The sequence below is a fragment of the Grus americana genome, chromosome 1 (assembly GCF_028858705.1).
Source record: "Grus americana isolate bGruAme1 chromosome 1, bGruAme1.mat, whole genome shotgun sequence".
NCBI lineage: Eukaryota > Metazoa > Chordata > Aves > Gruiformes > Gruidae > Grus > Grus americana.
The window spans coordinates 115,871,112-115,888,885 of NC_072852.1; the positions used below are offsets into that span (position 1 = coordinate 115,871,112).

The 17,774-nt window shown below is 44.2% G+C and overlaps 1 protein-coding gene across 5 annotated transcripts in view; it reads right to left on the reverse strand.

Annotated features, from left to right (window-relative positions):
- The window catches only part of GRIK1 (glutamate ionotropic receptor kainate type subunit 1), a 170,680-nt gene extending 166,994 nt beyond the window's left edge, over positions 1 to 3,686 (reverse strand). For all 5 annotated transcript variants that reach the window (XR_008574344.1, XM_054806112.1, XM_054806121.1 and 2 more), the window contains exon 1: positions 3,369 to 3,686. Coding sequence is in view for 4 of the 5 variants with exons in the window: in XM_054806112.1 (XP_054662087.1) it covers positions 3,369 to 3,495 (127 nt within the window). In the remaining variant the exon portion in view is untranslated. The remainder of the gene's footprint in view (positions 1 to 3,368) is intronic.
- Positions 3,687 to 17,774: the final 14,088 nt, after the last annotated feature.

Genomic DNA, 17,774 nt, shown 5'->3' on the forward strand with positions numbered 1-17,774 from the left:
GTATAACTTCCTACAAGTATTTGTTGAAAACTGCCACATTCTCTTTTTAATTAACTCCAGTGATATGTTAATAACTTGCATAGCTTCTCAACTGTTGGTTAGTTCTAATCCAGAGCATAGCTTGAATGACTACCATTTATAAATTCTCATGTAATATCGCTCAAGTATATTCTTATAACCTAGTCAGAAGCTCTAAAGGCCTTAAGGACCTACAGTAAGAAATGAGAAAGCTCTGCGCCCAGTACTAACAAATAAATTTTGTTGCTGCTGAGCTTTTTGGAGGCTGTTTCTGCAACTCAGTGCCTGTTTGTCTTAATTTATATTCTTCCTTCTGTTATTTGAGTTCATTTATTTTATACAAGTGGCACAAGTAGGAGAGATAAGAAGGTTAGGTTGACTCAGTGTAAAAACTAGAAATTCCTTGGTATTAAATCAAAAATATTAGGGTCATGAACTTTAAATATAGTTTGATATAATATAGTCTAGTGGGTTATGCGTAGATAAAGATAGTATTTCCTTGGACAGCGCTATTAGTTCATATATCAAGGGAAAAGCTTTTTAACATGAACGTGAAAGAAATACTCAGTAAGACACTAAAATTCAATTATTGTATTACCTAAGACTGAAAACTATATCTTATCTCAAAATCCATTATTTTTATCCTAATGAGTTAGTTTTACTGGTCATATTGCTATCCTCATTTTCTTGTTTAGAGGGCTAGAAAAGTAATCATTAGCTAGATGCTGAGAAATAGCTAGAATTTCTATCGCTCGCATATCCTTTCTCAACTAATTAAATACCAACCAGAGAATCCATTCATTTGTATTATAAGTCAGAAGAAAAAAAAAAGCTCCCTAACAGTGGCAAATGCAATTAAACTACCAGTATATTAATTCAGGTACAAACTGCTGCACGATTGTATAGCACTGCCTTCCTTAATTAACTAAAACATGAAGAAGAAAATCTGATGGCTTAATAGCATTTTCTTCACTGTCAGAAATGCTTTGAGATGATTTTATTACGTTATCAGAAAGAGTGTTGGAGGAGTTATTGCCATTACTTCTGTTTGTCACCTCTAAGAGTGACAGATTCCACGGAAAAACTCGCTGCTGTTAATGGATGTGAAGGATTAATATTTTATAACATCATTACTTTATAGGCAGGATAGCTATAGTAATAAGAATACATTAAATATTTTAGGCATTCACAACCATGTAACACACAAGGAGCATTTATTCTCCAGCAGCATCTCTTTGGATGTGTGTTTGTTGCTGTGATTGAAAGCTGAACGGTTTGCCATACTTATCATTGTGTATATTGTGGTGGAAGTAAGAGTCTAACCAGTGTTAGGGTACCACCGTTGCACGCACTCGAGGAGCGAATCCAAACTAGAGATACACACAGATCTTGCAGCAGAAAGTCTACAAACCACGCAGAGCAAATTTAGGGAAAAGCAACGTGGGCAATTGCCTGGGAGCCTCGCTAGACCAAACAGAAGCAGCAAAGCAAGTTATGCAACGGGGAGGTCGACAGAGGGAGGAGTGCACACCCTAAATCTCTGCCTGGGTCCCCGCAGTGCTGATGCCAGCTGTGAAGCCAAGGCTTCATCCTGCACAGAGCTAAGCATTTAGGCTACGTTCAAGCAAATATGTTTCCCTTTAAACTCTGGCATGCTCCCTTTTCCTTCAGAGGCTATTCCCATTAAAGCTAAGCAAGTTAAGGCCGCCTAGTAGCAATGATGATGCTCAGCTATTTCCAAAGCATCCTGCTGTAGCGTGTGACTAAGTTATTTGAACGTGTTTTACTTTCTTCCACAAGTTTCATTGGCCCTGAATTTACCGGTGTGTGAAAGCACAGAGCTTTACGATTCATGTGCTCCGTGCCCGTGCACAGGCGTTCCCCTCAGCTCCAAAGTGGCACGGTTACACCGTAGTGGTGAGCAGAGAAACAGCAAACTTCACCTGCATCCCGTGAGAAAGAAGTGAGCATACACTGAATATGGACAGTTATAAACTTATTACAGATTTTCAGCTGCAAGGTGCTGAGTGCCTTCAGCTTTTCTCCCCCCGTCCCCCTTGCCTTTGCTCAGCACTTTGAGGGACCATGTCCCTCATTTAAATATTTCAGTCATCGGGTCCCTTGCTCTCTAAGCATGTGAGGAGCCTTCCACTTGATGTTTAAAGGAGCACTCATGTGAGGAAAGCCGAGTGGGGTTAACGCGTGCCAGGTCAAAAGGCATCAATCTTTCACTTCGCATAGGAACATGCCTTTAGGAATGCATCGCCCCAGGTGGCATAAACAGCATATTTTTTTTATTTTTTTTTTCTTCATGTTCAGTGTTTGTCAAGCAAAAGAGAGGTAGGCAGAGAAACAGAAGCGTGGCAGATTCTGCCTACATCTTTTCCACAGTTTTTCCTAACCCCTAACTCTTTTGATACTTTGTATTCACTGTCTCACTTGACTGACACAAGAAACCCACTGTAGGGAGAGAGGCTTCCTGTGAACTCAGCCCCGTTTCCATGGTGCGGAGTTTTCTACTTAAAAATAAATTCCAGTTTTCTGGGGCCATACCTATGCACAGCACCCGCGGAGCTCCCCGCACCCCTGGGTTAGGGGCCGAGGGCAAAGGAGGGCAAACACGTCCCCCATCCTAAAAGGTTACCTACCCTTCACATGCTACACCTGCTTGCTCTCCCGTCAGGAAACCTTACCGCTTTTCGGCGTGCATTTTAAGGTCACGGAACCATTCCTGCGATCCCCCCGGCGTGGCGGGGAGAGCGGTGTTTGACTGGGTTTGGGCGCACTTGACACCCGCTGCCGCGGAGCGCCTCAGCGATGACACCCTCCTCGCCCGCGGCCAGCCCCGAGCGGCTCCCGGGATGCAGCTCCCGGGATGCGGCTCCCGGGATGCTCGCCCCGGCCCGGGACCCATCCCCGGCCCCGCTCCGCTCCGCCGGGATACCCGCGACCAACTTCCCCGCATCCCGCCGCCGCGCACCGGGGCAAACTTTCGGGAGCGGCACCCGCGGAGCCCCGCAGAGCCCGGCAGCGGAGCAAACGGGGCGGGCTGCGCCCCGCTCCCCGGGCAAACGCCTCGCCGAGGAAAGCCACGGGCTGGGAGCAGCCCAGCCGGAGTCGCCCGCAGCCCCAGCGCCGGCGCGGCGGCTCCCCACGGGCTGCGCCGAGCCCCGCGCCCCGCGGGAGGTACGCGGGTCCCGCCGCCCCGACACAAGCCGCCGCGCAGCGCCCGGGACTGCAGGAAGGGGAAGAGCCCAGCAGCGAGAAGCCCCCTACGCCGCCCTCGCCCCCGGCGGCTGGAGCCGGCGGTGCCCGCGGAGCGGGGCGCAGGGCCCGCGGGAGGCACTCACCGATCCGCAGCACTTGCTGGCTGCTCCGGGGCAGGCCGGCCGAGGCGCAGAGCAGCACGAAGAGGAGCCCGCCGCTGCCGCCCGGGGCCGGGCGCCGGGGCCACCGCGGGCCGAGGGCGCTCGCCATCCTCCGCGCCCGCTTCAGTTCATGCCGGGCTCCGCGGGTGCGGGGCGCGGGCGGCTACCCCCAGCGGGGCCGGCTGCGCGCCGCCGCTCCGCGCCGCCCGCCCATGGCGCGGGGGCTCCGCGTCCGCCGCCCGCGCTGCCGCGCTGCGCTGCGCCGCCGCCCGCGGCTCCCGCCGCCCCGCTGCCCTCGCCCCCCGCCGCCGCCGGGAGGGGAGGGGAGGGAGGGGACGGGAGGGGGCGGCTCCTCCCGCGGGGCGGCCCCGGGCGGGGCGAGGCGAGGCGGCTCCGGCGGCGCCCCGAGCTCCGGGGACTGGCCGGGACGGGCGGCGTGGCGGGGCACCGCGCATACGGGGAGGCACACACGCACACAAAACTGTCCTGCTGCTCCCCGGCACGGCCGGACCCGCGCCGCCCGGGCTGGGCAGGGGCAGGGCCGGGCAGGGGCAGGGCAGGGGCAAGGGCAGGTACAGGCACAGGGACGAGGACAGGGCAAGGCAGGGGCAGGGTAGAGGCAGAGGACTCGGGCAGGGAGAGGGGCAGACACGCTCCCTGCCCCGTGTCCCGCCAGCCCACTCGCGTTGTGCTATGTGCTATTCCGGCCCACGCGGGTCTCTCCTCGCAAGGCTGGAAGCCCCTCCTTGTCCTTGGAGAAGCTTTTCCCCCCTGTACGTGACATCCCCACAATTCCTGCTTTTATTGCTCCCGGTTGTATGGGGGTTTGAAATGCGGCCAAGAGGCGAAGCTGAGGCAGGAGGTCCCTGTGTGTGCGCAGCTCCTTTCTGGGGGGCCGGGTGTGGGATGAGGCGGTGGTGCACAGTATCTGGAGGCTGAGGGATACCCGTGGGGACAAGGTGGAAGGAAGGCAGCACTTTCTGCAGTGTGTTTGCTACACTGGACATCTGCAGCCAAGTGAGGGACAGGAGACATGTCCCCACAGTGCATCTACCCAGACGTGGCAGGACCCTCAGCAAGGGGACTGTGGGGCTACTCACCTGGGATCAGGAGTTCACAAAGTTCGAGTCATGAAAACTCAAGGCCAGTTTTGAACTGTTGGGCACAGGGACCATAACACTCCCTGTCCTTGACTTGGCCAGCGGATTGCTTTTCCCACATGACTGACATTCTTAAATTATTTTTAACATCTTAGCTTTAAAGGTTCAGTGAAACTCAAAATGCCTCACTATAAAGTAAACATATGGGTCCTGAGCTGATCTGAACAAAGAAAAAAATATAATAGGAGAATGACTCCTACCTAGCAACAGAACTAAAATTGCATAGCTGAGATCCAAAATTGAAATGATTTAAATTTGTTTATTTTGTATTCCTCTCCAGTCTGTCTAACTATTGTTCCAGAAATTAACTCCTCGGAGTAGTGGCAGCACATGCTGAAGTGCAATGGAAATGCAAGCATCTATGTTATATCTCCCAGTCAGTCTCAAATATTTCCTGAAAAGCCTGCCTCTACTGTTTACAGAGCAATTTAGGCTATTCAGGAGTTCCACTACCGAGATTCCCAGCCAGGATACTAGTTAGTGCTCCACTTTACAATTCTTACGGCACGTTTTACATGCATCTTGGAGAATTTTTGCCCGTGATGTTGATTTTTCATTTGTTTACTTAGGAGACACACTTTCCTCAGGAACAGAGCTAAATCGACCGGCAGGCACGAGCTCCCTGCCAGCCCCCACAGTGACGCAGCTACATTTCCCATTAGCTTTCATGCCTCGTCTCCTGCTGCCCTGCCACGGTGCCAGCGCGTAGCTCGGCCCGTGCCTCCTCTGGGGCCACCACCGCTCCCCAGCTCTGAGCGGTGGATGTCGGCGTCACGGCTCCGGCCCCGCGCCCGCTTTCACAGCTCTGCGTGACCAGCCGCCCCCATCTCTTGCTCCTGCGGGACGTGCCCTAACAAAGGGTCTCACGCATGTCACAGCGGCTAGAGGTGACAATTACATTAAATCACTCGCGTGGTTAATAACTACAGCGTACGCACTCGTGTAGGAGGCAGAAAAGGAATCCGTCAGGCCACTCTGGAGTGGACTGAATGGCTCGGTAACTTTGGCACAATTTTATAATCTGTCCTTGCCTTTCGAACCACTAAACAGAAGGCATGCATCTCCTAATCCAGGAGGATCTCAGCCACTGAGCAATGGCTAACAGCAGCTACCCTTCAGGTACCCATTCACCCACCGTACAAAACCGTGCGGTAGAAGTAGCTCTGAATGCACTGGCAAGTTTTATTTTCACAGTCACGCTGGCATGGCAAATAACAGTAGTATAACAGCAAGTACTGGTTTCCAAAGGGAAGTCGTATTAGTTCCACTTGACTGAGAAATGGCACTATTTTGAAGGAAAAAAGGAAAATATTTCATCAGGAAAATACACCTACTGATATTTTGAGAACCACTTGTCCTCGACATAAATGGGTTCCTGCAAAAGTCAAAGACACCTCGGCATTCCTTTCAGTGAGGTAAGAAGTTGACCAGAACTATATGCTTTTGAAAATACCACTGGTTTTAGTCTTCTGAGTCGTTGAGGTATGTGAACTGAACAGAATGGGAAAAAATAAGAGCTTAATAAAGATTGCAAGAGGGTGGCAGAGGTCTGCAGACACTTGCTACGGGTAGCAGAAACCTGAACAGCTCAAACTCTGCTAACCCCTTGTGGCAGGAGGAAACTCACAGGAAACTTGAAAGAGGTACTCGCTTCTGCTTCAGGGTGTAGCTAGGTGTTACCTAGGTTGTATTCCGCAACTTCGTACGTGAAGAGCGATGGCTTTTAAAAAACAACAAGTGGATATGGAAAAATTCAGTTTGGCTCTAATGCTGCAAAGACTGGCCAAACTTTAAAATGAGAAATAGTCCATTTGCTATTGGGGAAGATCTTTTTTTTTTCTCAGGTTTTCTGGTTTTATTTGTGTATATGACCCCTGTGTTCTGTACTGGCCAGAGCAGGCATGAAGTAGAAGGTTGTAGTTTCACAATTTTTCACAGGAAAAGTGAGGGAGAGGGTCTTAAACCACCCACTTTGAGATTTAAAACATTTCCTCTTCTCAAAATAGTTCTGAAAAAATATTTTAGAATTGGGGGGCATTTTGAAACACAAAAGAACAGAAAAAATTTAAACCGGCTGAAATTTCCCTGGAAGTATCCTCCAGGTTTCTAATTTTACAGTAAACTCTAATCCATACGGCTCTTTTGTTGCTTGCAAGATAGTAAATCACCCAGTAAGCTCTATCTCACAAAATCATGGCATGCTTTACAGGGAGTTGTTTTATTTCTGGCTGATATTTTAAAATGAGAAGTCTCAATACAGTTCATCTTACTGGTCTCCAGTTATCGATATTCTTGAATCTTTAATCTCCTTTTGGACTTCATTCAGCCAGAGTAGGGAAAAAGCCCACGTCTCTTGCCAATCTTTTTTCTCCCAGTTAAGCAGGTTTGAATGCCCAGAGCCTTAACATGTGAGCTGTTGCTCAGCTCATATTGCCTGCCACGTTTGCTTACTCATTCATTGCATTGCCAATATTTAGATGAATTTATTAGCAAGATGTGTTGAAATACCTTGAGAATAAAAGGTAGTGCGTGTAATCAAAGTCTGTTCTTATCACATAGCACATTAATATTTCAAATAGTAACACGGAGTCCTTTACACAGGAATTTGGGGTTTTTATACTTGTTTCACAACATCAGATTCCAGTTAGATATAATGTGTAATTATTATGCAATTTGCAGTTTAAGTAATGCTATTAGGCTCATAGCTAAAACCTTGTCTGATATCAGGGCTTCATGACTGAGTCTGGGAATGTAAACCACCTCCCTCATATTTCGTATTTCAGAATTCTAGTTTTGAGTTTGCATGTGGTCAAAATGTCAGAAGGTCAAGTGTATGCAAACACGTAGGAAAATCTGGAAGTTTCCAGAAAATCTGGAAAGTTTTTCAATGTCTCTGTCAAGTTCTGAGAAATTTTAGCTGTGTTCTGTTGTCTTCAGGACTTTAACCAGGCCTTATCCAGTCTCAGCTACTTTCTTACTGAGTTGAGACCACAGGCTGCAGTTAGCATTCATTTGGGAAGGCTTTTTGTTTTTCTCCCAATAGCCTTCTACCATCATGAAGTACAAGATTCAGCAATAGATCGTAGAATATCACAGTAGTAAAAGCTCCAAATGGAAGCATAATAAATCAGACTTCCCCAGGTCTTCCGTAACCTACATGCAACACTTGATAACAGAGAAATTGATAGCATCATCTAAAAATAAACATGCCAAATCAGCGCCTTGCTCTTCCAACAAATAGCCAGGATCTTCAAAAAAATCTTTCACTCTGACCATACTTTAGAAAAAAACTGTAAGAAACTGAAGAGTAAAAGAAGAGACAAAAACATCCCTTTCTTGTCCTTTTCTCTTTCCACTTGCTCAAACATTTTCTTTCAAGATTAGTTGCAAAATAAATATCACTCCAAAGGAGATAGGAACTGAAAACCCAAATGATTTGTCAAGTTCTTCGTCTCCTGAGCCCCTGGCTCCTTTGGTTGCAGGCTGGGGTTTGGCTGCTCCATCAGCACTGACTTCCCTGTGCATCCTGCCTCCTCACACCTTCTCCTGTGCCCCTCCACAGGGACCTTGTCTCACCCAGCACTGTCATCGCAGTGAATATGTCCCATGTGCCAAAAAAATTCTGTCACTGCCAGAGACGGGCTCTGTTCATCTGATGAACTATTTAAAGATGGTGCAGTAGCTCGGATCCCCCCTTTCGACCACTCTCTCCCTCTCAGACCAACCAAATGCCTGGGTATGTCCCACCCTCCACTCCTGTCATCTGCCCACTGACCTCTTCAAAGCTTTCTGCTGCTAGTCCCTCACCTCCTTGCTCTTAACTTTCCCCGTTTAGCCCCCTGCAAAATTAATTTCTGGGTCTCCACATGTCTTGCCTCTGGTCCTGACGTCACATCACTGTGCTTGAGAAGGAAATCCTATGGAGAGGAGGGGAGAGGAGAGGAGAGGAGAGGAGAGGAGAGGAGAGGAGAGGAGAGGAGAGGAGAGGAGAGGAGAGGAGAGGAGAGGAGAGGAAGGAAATTTGTCCTCCACGTCACTGACTGGGAACACACAAGGAGCAAGCCCCAAGCATCCCCTGCATCCAACAGGAACACAAATAACCTTTATGCGTCTGAGGGTGCCGTTGCCCGTGAAGAACAGCTATCCTGGGAGAGCCGCTATGGAGATCTGTGGAAGGCAACATGATGAGACAAGAAATCTGGTCTGTAGAGCAGAGCTGGTGGAGATGAGTGATGGAGCACTGTGCTGGCACTGGCAGGGGAGAGGAGAGAGCTGTTTGAATGGAATTATTCCAGATTCCCCTGACATGCCTTCAATTTTTCTTCAGTTGAACTCAAAGATTATTTTTTGTAATTTTTTCCCTCTCTCTTTAATAGCATGTTACCAAAACACCACTGAATTTCATGTAAGTAAGGAGGTTAAATTAACTTTTAAACTTAAAAATGTTAAGACACAAGCATCGTACTGAAGCATTGTAATACATAGGAAAGTAAATATAAATTATTTCCCCCATGAAAACAGCACCATCATTACAGCACGTTTAAACATCACATTTTAAAAAGCTCTTTTTGGTTCAACTACTCTCTGTATTTATGTTCCCAAACCCACAAATGCAGTTCTCCCCTTTCCAAACTCTTTTCACTAAAAATGCTACAGCGAATCTCTTAACAAACTAACATTGATCCACTCCATTGAACTAGTCTAACATTAATCTGCAGAACTGCTTTCCCCTGAGCAGTAGATACTTTTATCCACCCTACTATTTAGCTAAAAGACATAAATAACCTGCAACTCACAGGCAACCCACTGAAAACCTTTCTCAGCCAAAGACCTATTACATTTTTTTCTCCGATATATGATACACTAGAGACTTTTTGAAAAAGAAAACTTCTACTGTATATACATAGAACATCCTGGTACATCTTCCACTGAAGAAGAGACTTTTATCAATTTCTGCTTAGTCACATTAATAGAAGTCTAGAAAGTTCCACTGCAATGAGTGGGGTCAGTGTGAGCTTCCAACATTTGGCCAAGAGCAACGCTTCTACCCTGAGAAGCTCTTGTCGTATTCCTTTTTATGAAAAAAAAACCCAAAGCTTTTAGCAGATAATGCGGAGGGGGAAAGAATTAATACTATTTTTTATTAAACTGCACTGTTTCCCCAGTGTATATTTCTCTTTTCTGCCACTGAGTAACTATTAATTATGAGTAAGCTGGTGGGGTAAACTAATGACTGTTCCAAATCTCTACCCAGTATTATTTAAATGTGTCCTAACTGATTTTTCTCTTTCTACACTTATTTCAAAAGAGTGACTTAAATGTCAAAAAGAGAGCATTTCATTTTATTATTGTAGTACCCCAGCACTGACAAAATCGAGTGGGACCTGAGGGAGAAAGGATATTATGGACCTGCTATTTTCTGCCCTTTTCTTCTTGGATTGACAGGAGCAGGGGAATTAGTTCCCTTGATTCTCCAGAAACGTAAATTTGTCCAGCTCTGACGCAGTCAGCAATGCAGGAAGAGACGGGAGAGCTTCTGCTTGCCCTCTGAAGGACTCCAGCAGATAGCTCACCTCTCACCGCCAGCTGGAGAAGCTCTGGGGTGGTAGGTACCTCCCTCTTTCAGTAGATCCTAGGAGTCAGTGCGAACTTTGGAGGTCCCTCAGAGTCGCCCTGCTCCTTTCCACAGCTCATCCTTTGTGTTGTCCAGCTCAGTCAATCCCAGACTGAAGCACTCCTGCTCCCAGGGAAGCTGGACTGGTAGCAAGGAGTGCCAAAAGTTGTTCTGCCATTTGTAGCCCTTTTTCCGCTCATCCACAGACATGAATCAGGATTTTGGAAAAAAATCCTCCACTGCTTAGGAAAGACTTAGGTTTGCACATAACAATGAATGTTTCATTTTAAACATGTATGATTTATGTTTTGATAGCTCGTATCATCATTTATGTAGCACCTGGCAAAATTAAATTCACAGAGAGTTTTGGTTTTAAAGCTCTGCATTCTCAGGATCACAGAAACTGTGTTTGTTCTCTGAATGTTTTGTCTTTCACTTGGCATTTGCATGATCTATTTTATATATCCACAAATAATAAAATACAATGTGCTATCTGTGATAAAAAACAATATATGGGATTTCGACTATGTGTATAGACAAACAGGTTTAAATATATCTACCTATCAGCACATAATTTAAAAAGCTACTTAGAAGATTTTTATATCCGCGTATTACATACTTGCATATATATATAATATAATATAATGTATGTATGTATTATATATATGTGGGGTTTTAATCATCTGAGTTACTGGGTCTTATTTATTTATATTTCTTGTTTCTTTTGTGGCAATGCACAGCACTTCCAGGCCAGACAGGGGTTCCATTGTCACCGGCACACATGCGGGCAGTGCTGGAAATGAAGCAGCATGTATCTCTGTACCATACCAGCGCTGCTCAGAACTCCACGATCATCTATTAGCAGACTTTCATCTCCTCTCTCTGTGTGTGAGAGGAATTGGTTGAATGCAGGATTGCTTGTGCTTCTTCCCCTCTTCAATCACTAGCCACAGGGAGACCCTCTCCCCTCTATGAAAAGCTTATATTAGAAAAAGTAGATGGATGAGCAGCAAAGCAGGCACCATACTTCACCCGCACAGTCAAGGAGAACCTGGAAAAGCAGCTTGTACCTTCCATTTTTTTCTTGATGTTGGTCATGTTTAATTTTTATTAAGAGTTAGCATGAATACCAGAGGAGTAAATTAGGATACAAGTGTCAGGGAAAGGAAAGAAGTAAAAGGAAGCCCATTAAGAATGAAGGATGGAGGGGAGAAATGGGAGTCTGAGAAGGAAAGATGAAGAAAGAAGACAGACAAGTGGAGCTGGAGTGGAGGCACTAAGAAGGAGACAGAAATTATTTGGAGTTCATACATCTTGGAAACAGTATGCTCTTGTGGCTGTAACCCAAGGATCAAATAGTCCCTAAATTAGGTGCAGAGAGGCTGGCATGTGGCAGAGAGGAATGGGAAGGATTTTATTCCTTGGGGGATGAAGAGGGAGCTTTCATTAGCAATCCCATTCGTACTTTCCACAGTGCTACTTGTGGTGAAATATGAGGACCCACCTGGGCCTCTCCCTGTGCAACAGCTCTTGACAGCTTTATTAGTATCGATAAATAACCCATGCCTGTGCTGGGTTTTCAGCAAGGCTAGATCTCAACATTGAGACGAGTGCCTATAGACAGCAGTGATGCAACATCACTGAATCTTGGGTGGACTTGGAGAAACTTTCTTTTTCTGGACTCCTCCATTTTCAGACAAGGGTTATCAGGATGTACTTGTGTACCTGTACTTTTATATATGCAAAGAAGTACAAGATCAACATCATCCAGCCACCTTGGACTGCCTTTGGTCCATGCGAGCCAGTCCTGCGCACAGCTTCTACCTCTCAGCCCTCAGCATTACACAGATCTGCCCCAGCGGGTGATGAAGGTGCAGAGCCCAACGGGGAGGACGCATCTCCAGGCAAGAAGAACGGGAAAAGCAGGGTAACGCGCCACTGTGGCTCCTCTGTCACCAAGGCCATGCCATGTAGACACCTCTGTGTCACTGTAATGTCTAGCATCGCTAACACAGTGCTCTGCTCAGGCTAATTTACTGTATTTCTTAGTAATGCATAAAAGCTGGGGCAGCACAGTATGTCCAGTACCTTCTATTTATGTTTCTGATAATGAGGTGCATGAGCTCCTGCTCAAGCCACATGTCTAAATGTCGGTAGATTGTGCAGTGCAGATATTTACCCTAACTCTAATAACAAGTTGAACAGACAGTTTCTGGAGCTTGCTCTTAGATGGTCCTTCCCTTGCAGCTAACATCATGCTGGTCTTGCTGGGACTGAGATTGAACATTTCATTTCCAGCTGTGTTTGGCTCCTTGGGGGGCTGCCCATTCCACTGAGTTTGGGGTTTGGAACAAGTTCTTTAATATTCTCATGTTTGAAGTAAGCTTTTCATCTCATATACTTCTTATAATTACAAAAGGAATTATACATGAAAACAATTCCAGTATTAAATGCAATCAAATTAAGGAGAAATGACAGAAATGTTCTTTCAGAGTTAGCCTGAAGTTCCTATGTACAAACAAATTGTGTTATCCTAAAGCCTATGCCTTAATATGATATTCTTTTAGGCTTGTTTTAATAACCCAAAGCCTACACAAACTGCATTTCTGTAAGCAACCTGTATATGTTTTTAAAGTGACTCTCCTCTGCAGTGTTCAACTTAAGTTGCATCTGTAAACCAACTTCTTGCATTTTTTTGCTTTTTGCCTCTCATAGAGCTAATGATGTTGAAGACCTCGGTACTAGCATTACGTCGTGAGTTGAAAACAGTCACATTCTCCATATTCTCCATTCCCGCCTGGGTTTTTGTTTTGTCCTGACTCCTGACTAATTCACATTCTGTCCACTCAATTGTGTTGCTGCATGAATGCTCTCTGCAACTAGCTGATGACTATCCCATTATTTGACCCAGTAGAAGCACTTTTCTGCCTTTTCTGTAGGAAACAGAAGAGGATAATACATCTCAGCCAAAATCCCTCATTTTCCTGTGTTGTGTCAGAAAACTAGGGCTGGCATCTCCAGTTGCTAAAATGTCCCTTTGGAGAAAGCACTGTATATGACAAGACTCAAACTGACTCTAAGCATATCTTTTTCCTCTCTAGTTATGACACTCGCTATGTAAATCACAAACAGGGTCAGGAGAAGATGATTATATCTGAAACAATGATGTTGTAATTGAGAAATCCACTGCCAGCCTTCCTAGATCTCTTTTGACTTGTTATGGTTCTTAATTAGCTTAAAGTACAGGTTAATTGAAGCAATCAGGTTGATGTAGGGCAACTTCTATAGCTGTGACTATGATACTTAGTGCAGTGTCTTTTAGGAACGAATAATATGCTTTTGCAAGCTGAGAAGTTAATCAGCACAGTTATTCTTACTGCTTTGGATTACTTAAGTCTTCCTTCACAACACTCATTCCTGATTCTTTCCTACTTATGTCATCTATACAATGCTCATTTTCTCACCATGATAAATAGAATTTTTTTCAGTTACTTCTGCCTTTACATGTTTGACCAAGGAGGAAAGAAGAATGGAAAGGTATTTCACCACTATAGACAAAATATTGAAAAAAAACCACCAGAAAAAGCTATGCCCGTGAGTGGATATACTTGCAACTCTCCCTGATTATCTGTATTGACAGTATTAAAATTGTAAATAGAACTTAGGGCAAGATAATTCAGTATAGCTCCATTTGGTTTTGATGGACCTGTGCCAGTTTATGCTACTAAGGGCACAGCCCCTTTTGGGCTACAACCCTACTACATTTTAAAATGGAGTGTACCTACAGCTGTATTAATGACAGCAAGGGAATATTAAATCTTCCAAATTGATGGAGTTTTCCCATTTGATTTAAGACTTCAGTGTTACAAGCCAAAACAACTTGAAATCCAGACATAATGATGTGAAATCAATCAGATTCCTATCCTGAACTGCAGTATAACCCCAGGACCCAGAAATCCAACCTCTCTCACTGGAGGAGTGCCATTAAAAATACTGAGCTGGTGTTATCCCTTGTTGCAGTGAAGGGTATTTTCAGGCTCCTTAATGTAATACTAAAGTTTAGCTGAAGTATCTGTGGAGCAATAAAATAGCCTGAGTAAATACACCTTACACCAATATCAATAAGGTATTTGCCTTTGTGGATTTGGGATTAAATTGCTGACACTGGACTCCAAAAATCTCATTTTCTTCCCAGATTAGATATAGTACAGAAAGCATGCAGAGGCCAAAAATCTTCACTTATTCTTCTGATATTTTTATGATCACAGTCCTCCGCTGGTGTTCACTAAAGCAGATTTCAACTCCACTGGAGCTGGTTTTATTCTGAGAGTTGCTGATTAATGTGCATATATACCCTGGTACTGTTTATCGTTGCATTAACTCTAGCATGAGGCTTTTTATTAGCTTTACTAATTTTCTGATAACCTTGCTGGACCATCTTCACATGTAGATATTTTATGGAAAATTACTGATTGAAAACATAGATGAAAAGGAATTAAAGGAATGGCATTGTTAAGATATTCTAGCTATCATGTCCTCCAAGTATCCACTTCTGAAGATCACCTGGAATTTCTTGGAGGAGGAGAAGCTGCTTTGGGAAGGCTGGGCCAGGATGATAGATCAAGGCTAGCACCTAAACTTGTGGCCATCCTAGGAACCAAAGCACAGGACACGCTTGGTTCCTGAAACAGTTGGAGATCCTTCAGTCCCCGAGGCATTTCCTCCCCAAGAAAGCACTTGCAAGTTCTCCAGTGTTCCCAGGACATAAGCAAATCTGTAAAGATGTCAGACCTTTGTCATTAAGACTGCTTGTGTCCTGGGTACCCTTTTACCACTTAGAAGTAGATCAGTGTTTTCTTTTCCACATGTGGAATTTTCAGAGCTTCTAATTGAAAACTTTCCTTCAGAGAAATGTTAGTGAATATAGTCAACTGAAAATAAAATACTTAAAGAACATATCATCTTATTTCTGTGTTGCCATGTTTGTGTTTCCATCTGACTTTCAAAAGCATTTAGTTTTTATTGCATAACTAATACAAATTTGCAACATATTCTAGGATGTGGGTTCCACATTCAAAACCAAGCAGCATCTCTGTCTGAATCACAGAATGGCTGAGGCTGGAAGGCATCTCTTGAAATCATCTGGTTCAACCCGCCTGCTCAAGCAGGGCCACCCAAACGAGGTTGCTCAGTCTGGTTTTGAGCATCTTCCAGGACAGAGGCTCCTCTGGGCAACCTGTGCCAGAATTTGATGACCCTTACATTAAAAAAGTCTTTTCTTACGTTCACAAGTCAGATCCCAAGTGAGAAGCCATCCGAGGCCAGATTAATAACAGGGCAAAGGGTTTGTGCTACAAAATCTTCTAGATATTTTAAAATTTTCCTCTGTGCAACAGCAAAATAAAGCAAAAAAATGTTCAGTTTCTTACTTCATTCAGCAGGAAAAGTGTGAGCCACACAAGAGGTGACCTACATAGGCACTTGCTTGTTTGTTGAGCTCAAAACCTTTGCTCACATCTCATAAATGGTTCATTCTCTATGATTTTCTCAAGTATCAACATTAGTTGATATTGAATGGTTATCACTCTCGGCTGACAGGGAAACAAACACACAACATTGTGGAAAGCATAAAAGAGCAAAGCTGGAATGATGGCTATTGCTGTCTTTACAGAACAAGTGTTTTGTCTGTAATTTGACTTTTAGGAATCTCTCTTCCTCTAGCTGTTAACTACAGAGAAGTACAAGAAACAGTAATTCCCTGTCCCAAAGGTGTTCTGAGACAAATGCAAAGACTTTGAATGTGGACACAAGAGAGTTTGACATGCTTTTGAAGTCACGCTAGGGAAACAATTATGGGAACAGCTGCCAGGGGCTGGACTAAAGGTTCGTGAACGCTGTGTCTCCAGCAAGACCAGCAGCAGGTCCACAGGGGAGGAGTGTGAGAAGAGGTGTAAGAGAGGAAGATGTTGTCTGGTACTTTACCCCACCCCCCATCCCAGCTCTTCCCATCTGTGGCCCAGGGACTTCTCAGAGCATCAGTGCCAAGTTCCGTGGAGCTGGGATGAATTAATCCAATGTGAAGCCCAGTCTCTGTCACAGTCCATATACATATATATATGCTACACATAGACATGTTACATGTTCCACAGTGCAGCCACGGCTTGAAGAGTTATGATATTTTCTAGAAAAAAATGTAGGTGTGAAAAACATCTTTCTGCCTTGGGGGAGTAGATTATCAGAATGTTGTACATAGCTTTAAAACATCATGTTAATACTCCAGTTCCAGAAAAAAAAAAAACCCATCAGTGATACCAAATAAATGCAGTGTATTTATAACAAATCTCAGAATCTCTTCATTTGTTGTACGTGGTGGAGACAAATGATCTCAGTGGAACAATCTGAGAGTGGAGACTTCTTCCCATGGTGCATAAGGCTTGCCTCCCCTCTTTATAAACACATGAAAAGGAAAAACAGACTAGTTGACAAGGAATTGGGTAAAAAAGCAAAATAGGACACACAACAAAGAAATTTACCATGTGCAATAGTGTAGAATGCACAAAATAAGTGAAAAATATTTGTATCCTTTAATCTTGACTAATTATAATAACTATAGTTAAAAAGTTTTCCAGGCAGGGGTGTGATGTATAAAACTCATTGTAGTGTGCTGATTCTCTATCTTTAATTAAGGAAAAGATAAAATTTACTGCTTAGATTCCTGTCTTTGCATATCCTTTTTCAAATATATAATTTATTATACAGTACCTATGCATATTTTAGCCTTTATTTTTCAAACAGATTTCCATAAATTTAACAGGAAATCAGCAAACACTGAAGATTTATTTTGTCACTAATGACAGTCTGGTAGTGATACTGACAAAACTCTAAATCTAATTTCTCAGGACTGAACTAAATTTGCTTTTTTCCTTCACCTTTCTTGAAAAGTTAGCAAGCAGCAGCCTGGCCATTACCAGGAGAAAAAAGTATGTATTTTCCCAAGGTTATAAAACAACAAACAAACCTCACAAATAGTTCTTTGAACAGCTCATTCATGTTTCAGAGCACAAATTTTGCAGCAGTGAGAATAACATTTAGTCTCATCTGTCTACCCATACAACTGTTCTGGAGAAAGAGGGAAGGCACTAATTTTGCTTGCAGACCTGTAATGTCCATGACCTTATGATGAAATACCTTTGGCCAAGCCTTAAAAATATGAATGGTCACTGTTTCACTAACAAGTTGCAGATAACTGGAAGAATAACTTAAGTTTTAGGTGGAAGAAAAGTATTTTAATAACAAAATTTAAAAAATAAATAAAATTGGGCCACTTTAATGTGAGCAGCAGAAGAGAAATGGACCTCCAAAACTGCTGGGCAGTTGGAATCTTTTTTTCATGGGAAAAAGTGCTATGTTTGTCTACGTATATGGGCCACTGATATAAATCTGTGTATTTTTTCCCTCTGATAGGAGCAAGGAAAAAATTTTAAACTAGATATCATCACTGTAGTCTGGTGTATTTTAGTTGTTGCATATCAGACCTCCCTGCACTGCCTGAAGATGTTGTGGGTTTCTCTGACTCCTGTATCTATCTAAGGATCAGGGCTCTTGTCAGGGTTG